The sequence below is a fragment of the Nicrophorus vespilloides genome, unplaced genomic scaffold, assembly GCF_001412225.1.
Source record: "Nicrophorus vespilloides isolate i.1.1-1 unplaced genomic scaffold, Nicve_v1.0, whole genome shotgun sequence".
Classification (NCBI taxonomy): domain Eukaryota; kingdom Metazoa; phylum Arthropoda; class Insecta; order Coleoptera; family Silphidae; genus Nicrophorus; species Nicrophorus vespilloides.
The window spans coordinates 146,035-155,953 of NW_017098778.1; the positions used below are offsets into that span (position 1 = coordinate 146,035).

The 9,919-nt window shown below is 37.2% G+C and overlaps 1 protein-coding gene and 1 long non-coding RNA gene across 2 annotated transcripts; one reads left to right on the forward strand and one right to left on the reverse strand.

Moving 5' to 3' along the window:
• Window positions 1-475: 475 nt before the first annotated feature.
• Window positions 476-7,017, forward strand: LOC108563176 (carboxypeptidase D). Its single transcript, XM_017921781.1, has 15 exons — window positions 476-1,241; window positions 1,303-1,602; window positions 1,667-1,976; window positions 2,313-2,404; window positions 3,252-3,488; window positions 3,549-3,740; window positions 3,798-3,883; window positions 3,951-4,157; window positions 4,217-4,626; window positions 4,683-4,953; window positions 5,129-5,553; window positions 5,613-6,235; window positions 6,319-6,588; window positions 6,650-6,766; window positions 6,824-7,017. The coding sequence occupies exons 1-15, from the start codon at window positions 680-682 to the stop codon at window positions 6,970-6,972; spliced, it is 4,251 nt and encodes a 1,416-aa protein (XP_017777270.1). The 5' UTR covers window positions 476-679; the 3' UTR covers window positions 6,973-7,017.
• Window positions 7,018-7,145: 128 nt separating this feature from the next.
• LOC108563161 lies at window positions 7,146-7,871 on the reverse strand. Its single transcript, XR_001891080.1, has 2 exons — window positions 7,397-7,871; window positions 7,146-7,333 (listed from the first exon to the last, which is right to left on the reverse strand). It is a non-coding gene; the product is annotated as an uncharacterized LOC108563161 (long non-coding RNA).
• Between the last annotated feature and the right edge of the window lie 2,048 nt (window positions 7,872-9,919).

Genomic DNA, 9,919 nt, shown 5'->3' on the forward strand with positions numbered 1-9,919 from the left:
TGAACAAAAATTCCGATAAGAAAACCGATTCGAAATTCTGTACTTCGATCCTATAAGAATTCCATTACAAAAGGCACCGTGATACAAATTTTATCATTGAAAAGTATAAATTGGAGACAGAAATAGTTCCTCATTTATAAAAAAACCAGAGTTCAAATCAGATAAACATGAATGAATAAAGTTCAATACTATTGATTGTACAAAGATACTCTGATGATCAAAGATATGCGACTTGTCTTAGTTATATCATGTATTAAAGTAATAACTATGCAGACTAACTAAAGCTAAAACAGTTTGTTTCATTTCAATTTTTCCTATGGATCATGTGTATTTTGATAAAACTGCTGACGTAGACCGTTGATCTACATACGTCGCGCATAATATAAATCTAATACGGTCCTAGTCAAATATCGTTCTAAAGCTACTTAAGCAGAGTCCCCCAGATGTCGCTTATTAAGTGCAGTTATTTATCAAACATAATTAACCTTGACAAGTATTTAACCTCGAAATACTTCCTAGTTGTGTTTTTTTACTGTTCTCACAATTGACAACGTAGATGGTTGGCCATCCATAAAATCACCGAAGAATGGCGATACAGTAGAAATCTCGACGTACAACAAAATTTACACCTTTTTAAAGCAATATTTACATAAGAAAGAAAAATCTAAATACAAGCAATATGAAGCTACTATACTGCATCCCAGTGTTTGTGATATTAATTTTAAGGGAATCCCTCAGCAGCCCAGTGGATCTATCTTCCAACAACGAGATCGAAGACTTCCTGGAAAATCCCAAGTATCAGAAGTACGATGAGCTGACTGACTTGTTTAAGCAATTGCAAAAGCAATATCCGAATCTGGCGAAGCTGATATCGGTGGGTAGGTCTGTTAAGAATCGCGAGTTGTGGGCATTGGAAATCAACGCGAACGTGCAGAAGGAGAGGTCACAGTTGACCCCCATGTTTAAGTATGTTGCAAACATGCATGGGGATGAAAGCATTGGTAGACAGTTGACCATTTACATGGCACAATACCTTCTGGCCAATTATGGAAAGAATGAGCGTGTTACAAAGCTTGTGAACTCCACTGATATATTCCTGATGCCATCCATGAATCCTGATGGCTTTGAGAACTCTGAGGAGGGAATGTGTGAGTCCAAGGAAAGATATGTTGGTAGGCAAAATGAAAACAATGTCGATTTGAATAGGGATTTCCCAGACCAATTTGATCCAATTAGAATTGGTAAGTTGTAACAGACAGATTCATTAAAATATATTTTAATCGTTTTGTTTTTGTTTTGCAGGAACTATTTTGTCTGGAAGGCAACCTGAAACCATCTCACTCATGACCTGGATTATTTCTAGACCTTTTGTGCTCTCTGGAAACCTGCATGGTGGAGCTGTTGTTGCCAGTTATCCATATGATGACTCTGCAGCTAGAAGAACTTGCTGCAAGGAGAGTGCAAGTCCAGACAATGAGCTTTTTAAACAATTGGCTTTGACCTATGCCAAACCCCATGCACCAATGTCTCAGGGTGAGGCATGCCCACATGATAAATTCAAGGATGGTATTACAAACGGAGCATTGTGGTATGAAGTTAGAGGTAATTAACGAAAAATTATTTTATTTGGATAATATTTTATTTATGTTTTGATTTTCTTTTGTAGGCGGCATGCAAGATTTCAACTATGTCCATTCTAATTGCTTCGAGGTGACTTTCGAGTTGAGCTGCTGTAAATTCCCGTTGGCCAAGGTGTTGCCTCGCGAGTGGCACCTAAATAAAGAGTCTATGATTTCGTTCATCGAGTCTGTGCATTGGGGTGCTAAAGGCTTAGTTACGGACAAGAGCAAAGAACCAATCCTAGACGCAGACGTAGTTGTAATTGGTATCAATCATAACGTCACGACTTCCAATCGCGGAGAGTATTGGAGATTATTGTTACCAGGGGAGTATCAAATGTTCGCCACCGCCTATGGGTAAGATTTTCAATTTACTCTATCGCTTCGTTTTGAATGTTATCTAGCAATAATGTTATTTATTTATTTTCTCCATTGTTCTTTCAACACGCTTAGTAAATGGCATTTTGCGACTGAGTGATTTTGTATGCGGTTTCGCTTCGCGCTCAATAAAACAAGCAAAAGTTGAATTTCCGCACTTTGGCCACTTCCTATAAACGCTTATCTCGCGATACGAAAGTCTTTAAATGAATAGCAATAAAACAGATTAAGCCTTCTTTTAATTCCACATCCAGTTTATTTATAGATTGTTTACCATTTCTTTCATTTTATTTATTTTTTGTTGTTCTTTACTAGCTATGAACCATCGAAACCGATCACCGTAACCGTGAGCAAAGACCAAACGACCGTTCAACATTTCATCTTGGAGCGCGCCGTTCCCACCAAAGGTAATGTCAGAAGTGGATGGGCGTGGTCCAAGTAAAGGATTAAGTTACCATTTCTTCTTGTGCCAAACTAATTTATTTTCTTGGTACTATAACTAAGTAACTCGGCATAAATTGATCTTTATTAGGCTTAAACGTTAGGTGGTGGGGCAATAAATAGCGGGTGATGGTTACGCAACTCTTACATTCGAATCGTATAAGATTATATTTGTGGTGTAGAGTATGGTAAATGGAACAAACTAGAAGCTGCGTTTGCATGTTCTCTATATGATGAATCTCTAATTAGACTTCTGTTATCATTTTAAAAGAATCGAAAATTGCTCAAATTTATTTATTATATTTTTTCGTTCCTTGATAGAAGGAGATATCTAAAAGCTATTAAAAATGTACAATAATCATGCATGAATTACGACTGCACCTATTTATATAATTTCAAGTATCTCTTATTAGCTATTAACACTAGTACAAATCATAATCGCAATACCTCACGAGTTGTTTGTTAAAGAGAAGTAGTGATCTTTTTTTAATTGTTTATTATATTTTTTTATTTGCATTTTCATTTTATAGACTGTTTTGATTATGTATATGATTGTGTGTATTCAATAATTATATTATTTGTTGATACGCCAAAAAAAAAAAAATATATTTCTAGAGTTGAACAAATATATGTATATATTAGAAAGAAACGGATTTTTTTTTACGACACTTTCATTTTTCTACTTGCACACCAGCTTCTAGTACCGAAAAGAAAAACCTTCATCAATCCTTTATACTAATTTTTTCCTGTAAATTCACATTTATGCTGTTAAGATAGATCTTAGTTGAGTTAAATGCGGACTCAATTTTTTAGGTGGTGCCTATGAGGAGATTGTTAATCTGACGAGGCCGATGTTCGATCAGTACGGCTTCATGATCGATCCCGGTTTAGAGTTCCACCATCATAATTACACTGACATGGAACGATTCCTTTTGGAGTACAACAGCACTTATCCGAATATCACTGATCTGAAGGTTATCGGTAAATCCGTGCAAGGACGTAATCTGTATGTCTTCGTGTTGGGAAACACACCTACCAAACACGTTCCAGGTAAACTAAGCTAAGAAATGATGCGATGCGAGTGTTGCGAATGGGTAATTTGTGTTGCAGGTAAACCGGAATTTAAGTATGTTGCCAATATGCATGGTAATGAGGTGGTCGGTCGCGAAATGCTGTTACTCCTCATTAAATTCCTTTGCGAAAATTACATGTCTAACGATCGTATTACGAAGATGCTGAACACAACTAGGATACATATAATGCCGAGCATGAATCCGGATGGATATGAGATGTCCCACGAGGGTAAAGCTCATTTAATTCCTCGAACTGAATGTCGTGAATAATAATGGTTATTTACAGGCGACAGCGACAGCACAATTGGTCGAAGCAACGCGAACAACGTCGACTTGAATCGCAATTTTCCGGATCAATACGTTATTAATAATGTGCGTTTGAAATCGTTTTTATTTGTTGCGTATATTCATTTTTTATGAGACGTGTTTATATTTGTAGTTTAACAAAGTGACGGAGCCTGAGACGAAAGCTATGATGGATTGGATTCTGTCCGAACCGTTTGTGCTCTCTGCAAACCTGCACAACGGAGCGCTCGTAGCCAACTATCCCTACGACGATAATCCCGACAGCAACGAGTACATCGGTCAAGCGAATCCTTCTCCCGATGACAACGTTTTCAAAAATCTCGCCCACACATATTCGGACGTATGTTATAATCATCTTTGCTAAAGCAGCGAATGTTTTATTTTTAATATGTCTTTAAGGCGCACAGAAAAATGCATCTGGGAAAACCGTGCCCGTTATTCCCCAAGGAGCATTTCGAAGGTGGTATCACTAATGGAGCCAAATGGTACAGCGTAACTGGCGGTATGCAAGACTGGAACTACCTGGTGGCTGGATGCATGGAGATCACCCTTGAGTTGGGTTGCTACAAGTTTCCGAAGGCAGCGCAACTGCCCAACTACTGGTTGGACAACCACGACGCTCTCCTATCTTACATCGAGCAAGTACATCGCGGAGTCAAAGGTTTCGTCTTCAGCACAATCGGTCGCGGCATCCCCAACGCCGAGGTTTACGTGGAAGGGAACAACCACGCCGTTCGCACCGCCAAGACCGGAGATTACTACCGAATTCTTTTACCGGGAACTTACAATTTGACTGTTGCTGCTAGAGGGTAAATTATGCTTTAATTGAGAGCTTTTCCCAATTTAACTAATGTTCATATTGCAGATACGAAAGCGATACGCAAACCATCGTCGTGCCCGAGAATGGTGGTCAGATCCAGGTTAATTTCACGTTGATGCGCGACGATCCCATCCACTGGGCAAGCGCCTACGACTTTGGCATCACCGAGAACCAATACAAGCCGGAATATCATTCCAACAGCGATATCTATAAGCTACTCGCTCAGCTGGAGACAAGGTATCCCTCATCCGCACAATTCGAAGGCGGCGAAGATTACATTTCAATGACCATACACTCACTTAAAATAACGGACAAGGTAAAGACGACATGACCCATTTTTTGCGGAATTTGATGACATTAGCTAACATTCATGAACGTAACAATGTTTCGGTCGCCGAATATGTAAATATTATCAATGTACATTATTCATTATTTTTTCGCTAATACAAAATAGTTTAGTATGTTTTATTTATTATATACACTTTTTTCAGATTGATTCGTCGGACGAAACGAAATTCCAGGTGGCAGTGATTGGAAATCTTTTTGCGACGCAACCGATTGGCCGCGAGATATCAGTGTATTTAGCGAGGCACTTGCTGCAAGGCTACAAATTCGGCGATCCGAATATTGTCTCGATCTTGGAAAATACCGTAATAACGATAATACCCGTGATCGACGTGGCCTTCGAGAAGATCTGGGGAGACTATCCCAAATTTGCATCGGGCATAAACAAGCCGGATAAGTTCATCTGCAACAATATTTCTGCAGATTTCCGGGAAGTTGGTAAGGAACTGATGGGCGACGGTATTCGCAGCGGTAATCCACAGGCGAATATCGTAAACGCGTTTAAGCATCTGTTGCTGGACAAGAAATTCGATATGATGTTAAATTTCGAAGGAGGCAGAGGAGGATTCGTGTAGGTTTTATGAGAGTTATAATTATGAATATTGTGTAATCGATGTTCTTCAATTTTAGTTATCCAAAGTCTAGAGGTCCGTTGAATGTGCACGAGAAATTCGCGCAGACCTATTTGAATGCGCTGAAGTATACGCAGGGCTGCGAAAATAACATCGCGGCCACCGACGGAAACTTGACAGAATTCATAGCCAGCGAATACGGCACAGCAATGTTCACGGCCAAGGTTAGCTGTTGCCAATACCCATCGATAGAGAATATCCCATTTATCTGGAGAGAGGTGATCACTCCGGCTATTAAATTCTTGAGCCAAACACGCACAGGGGTCGAAGGAACAATTTTAGATTCACAAAATCGGTTGTTGACCAATGCTACCGTCAGGGTTGAAGGCATTAATGTGTTGCACCAAGTCACGCCCAGGTTGGCTCACTTCAAGATCATGCTGCCGCCCGGCCACTACATTTTAGAGATATCCAACGGTTTCGAATACAGGCCAAAGATGCTGAAAGTCGATGTAATAGAATACAAAATGTCCAATTGCAACGTGACTTTAATGATGAAGAATGGCGAAATCAAGAAGATCTCTGAAAGTACTACCAGGACTATTCTTGACTCGGATGGAAATGTTATTGAGGAGATCGTACCAGGCGGTGGATTTGGTATTGCAGGCGCCGGTATTGTTGGTAAGTATAAATTACACAAACAATTGTGTGCTAGTAATCTCTTTGAAGCTAAAAACTCCTGTATTTTATTTGTATTTTTACAGGATTCGTTCGTGACAACTTGAATCACCCAATACCGAATGCACAGATTCTAATGAACGATAAAAATTTGAACATCAGTTCAGACACGAACGGTCGTTACATGTTGAAGGTAGCGCCTGGACAGTATACATTTAAAGTAGTTGCCGATGGCTATGAACCGATGGTGAAGTTTACAACAATCGACGAAAAACAACCTAGTCTAGTTGTGTTCACTCTTGTTCGCAACGAGCACGTCTGGGGAATGCCTCGATCAGTATTCATTATATTTATTGGTAAATAATTCTAATTATATACAATACTACAGAATTAATCAATTTAATCTCATTATTTCAGTACTGATAATGATGATAATCGGAGGGATAATATTTTGTTGCTGTAAATGTAAAAACGACAAGGAGTACGGTTTATTACCGCAAAATCCGAACGAAGAATTTGATCACGTAATGAAAGGTTCGGTCTTATTCATTTACAATTGAAATCAGATTATATTGTTGAACTGTGTTTTAGATTACAATAAGCCAATCACACGACCGTATTTTGACGACGATGATGACGACCATAGCGATATTGATAATTCGCAGGAAGAGAGTTCCGAAGATGACATCGTTCTATTGAACAGAAAAGACTCGTGGTCTAAAACGCACCTCATTAAATAGTTTTATATCTAATTACTAGACATTTTAAAATCATAACCGCATTCGTAGTGCAATAATTTTTTTTTTATCCTATTTTACTTTGTTAATCTCTTTACAATTTATTTTGTATATATATATATTTTCTATTCTAGATCTATTAAATGTAATCTTCATAAATTAAATACAAATATCTATTTACTTAACACGTGCATTTTTTTTCTATTCGATCACCTTTTGACATGTAATTTCCTTAGATTTTACCGCTCATTTAAGAAATTTAGTGTAACCGTGATGTTAATTTTATATGTTGGAACATATTCTGGAACATATCGCTGCCGTCTACCAAGAAGCCAGTTGAAGATATCTCAAGTTGGTACAATTTCTGTAAGAAGAAACAAATATATATTTAAACTAAAATTTACGTAAAACATTATCATGTTGTTACCCCAAATATGAATCCGAATACTCTCGCACTCGAAACAAAAATCTTACACGTAGAGTAAGGAACCAGTTGTAGATAGATATCTCAAGATTCCTTTAATCCATCATTTTGAACAACATGTTGGCACGTGTGGAAAATAAATTAAAGAGTTATTGAAGGATATGATAGGTTACACTTATTCCTCTGGTTCGCCATTAAAAATAGATTAATTGTGTAAGAATTTAATGGGCGAAAGCGAATTTTTAATATATAATTTAATTTTAATCCCCTAGATAAACCAGCGTATGGTACATCTAGTGGATCAAAACGAGATCCGTAACATTTTCTGTATGAAACAGGTGCAACCTCGTGAAGGTTAAATGCGAAACGGTCTTGAATCAATTCAGAGGCTATGTTTTGCGCTTGAATTGATACCAGGTTATCATCTTCGAGAGAAGATGATATACCTTTGGCACCTGGACATGCGGCCACGTGGATGCCGTTGCTCTCACTCACAGCAAATGAGAGCAAACGCGCGACCGCACACCCGGGAGGAATCAAAAAGAAAATAGGGAAATTTAGGATAGAAGGAAAAGCTATGACCTAGGTACCTGAAACAGAAGAACACAAAGAAATAACACACACCCGACCCAAAACATGAACGAAATATACGTTTACACAATCTATAAGATCGTATTAAAAAATACGATACACATTTATAATTACAATCAAAATAAAATTGCATTGCACATTGAACATCATTATAATATTTAACAGGAGAGGAATAAATGGAACGTCCATTTTCTATCTCATCTTTTTTATTTTTTAATTCTTTTGTTTTATATATATGTTTGTTTTTTTATTATTAATCCATATTTTATTTTTATTAATATTTTTTTTGTATCTATTTGTTTATACATTTTTATATAATATGGTTTTCTTATTACTTTTTATATTATTTTTTCCATATTATGAATGTGTAATATGCAATGCATTATAATATAATCAAGCGCTTTTGCATTGTGACTACTCTATATTTTTACAAATTAAAAATATAAATTACAACCCATTAAATTCCTCGTGGTAAGGGGTACGGGGATATAGGGAAAGGATAAGGGTAAATGCGAACCGGAGACTCGGCGGTTCTAGGAAAGGATGGAGAGTCCTCGGATATGTTATTAAGAGTTAGTAAGAGTGATTGAGATGTTAACTTAAAACTAAAGAGAAATATTGGCAAAATGGGCGTATTACAAATAAAACTTAATCTAACCTAACGAAAGAGAGAACTAACTTCTATAGTAAATTGCACTTTACAATATTAATTAGTTCTCTAGCAATTATATTATCATAACTGCCTAATTGGACATTTAGGATAATCAATTGCCACCTAATTATATAATTTGTCTATGGTTTTTACTGTGAAATTCTATAGTTTGGTCCACCTCCAGAGTGCCCGACACAGCAGCAAGACCTGAACCTTCACAGCAAAAAGGAACAGATCGAGCGCAACAGTCTAGAGGTAAACTTTATCTGTTGAAAGAGAAACACGTGGGGATACGTTAGATCGCCACAGACATTACATAAATACAATACAACCGACGACAAATGGAGAATCACTCGAAATAATAAAGCAAACTCCAAAATTGATATAGAGTGTGAACCAAGCAAAAGCTCATTCGATCCATACTAAATGCCTAACCTTAACCAGGAAGTTAATAGTGAAGTTAATAGTGAACTTCGCCCGAGCGAAGAGAAAACTAGAGTATTGAAATGCCAAATGACTAGAGGAAGAAGGAAGACCCTGGTAGACCCTGTCAGTAAAACTGACTAGTCTGCGGAATTACCGGCACCCCCATAATAGGCAGAGCAACAGTTACGGGAGGACACGCGGCGGACGGGCGGAGTGTAGGGAACAAATGCCAATCAAATACAAAAGATTTCTTTAATAAGAATTGAAGCTACTTTTAATTATTAAAATTAAAGCAAATATATATGATTGAATTGAAAACAAGGAGGGTTGCAGAAGAGCTGCAGGTGGATCGTAATAGTGTTCAACCATCTCAGGATCCTAGGGATAATTTAAAACTAGAATCTAATAACCCTAGAGATATGCTCTAAGGGGGAGGGTAAGGGTACTGAAACATCCTTTATTGAGAATACAAATATACAATCGTGCAGAAAGAGTCTACTGAGAAGTCTTGTTGAATTAAGACTGTTAAAAAGAAAGAGACTCTTCTTTTGCACGACTTTCCAGTACGATGGATACGTTAGATCCACTCCTGAAAGCAGAAACATAAAAAGCTGACAAATACGTTAGATTTGCCACTAACTACTCATGCTTATTAATCGCGAGGCGACACGAAATAACCATAGACATGGGAGAAGATTTAAAATTAAAAGATAATAAATAGAAATTAATCAGATTGTTCCAATTATGAAATAAAATGATAATTTCCATAATTAACAAAATAAAAATTAATTAAAAATAAATTTGGATGTGTTTCATAATAAGAAAAATCAAATAAAAGGGGAGATGTAGGAAATAAC

Bases quoted from the DNA above. Each gene is read 5' to 3' on its own strand.
- LOC108563176 (XM_017921781.1), top strand. From the start codon at position 680: ATGAAGCTACTATACTGCATCCCAGTGTTTGTGATATTAATTTTAAGG. The intron at 2,405-3,251 runs GTAATGTCAGAA...TCAATTTTTTAG, and splicing joins GCGCGCCGTTCCCACCAAAG to GTGGTGCCTATGAGGAGATT. The intron at 5,554-5,612 runs GTAGGTTTTATG...CTTCAATTTTAG, and splicing joins GGAGGCAGAGGAGGATTCGT to TTATCCAAAGTCTAGAGGTC.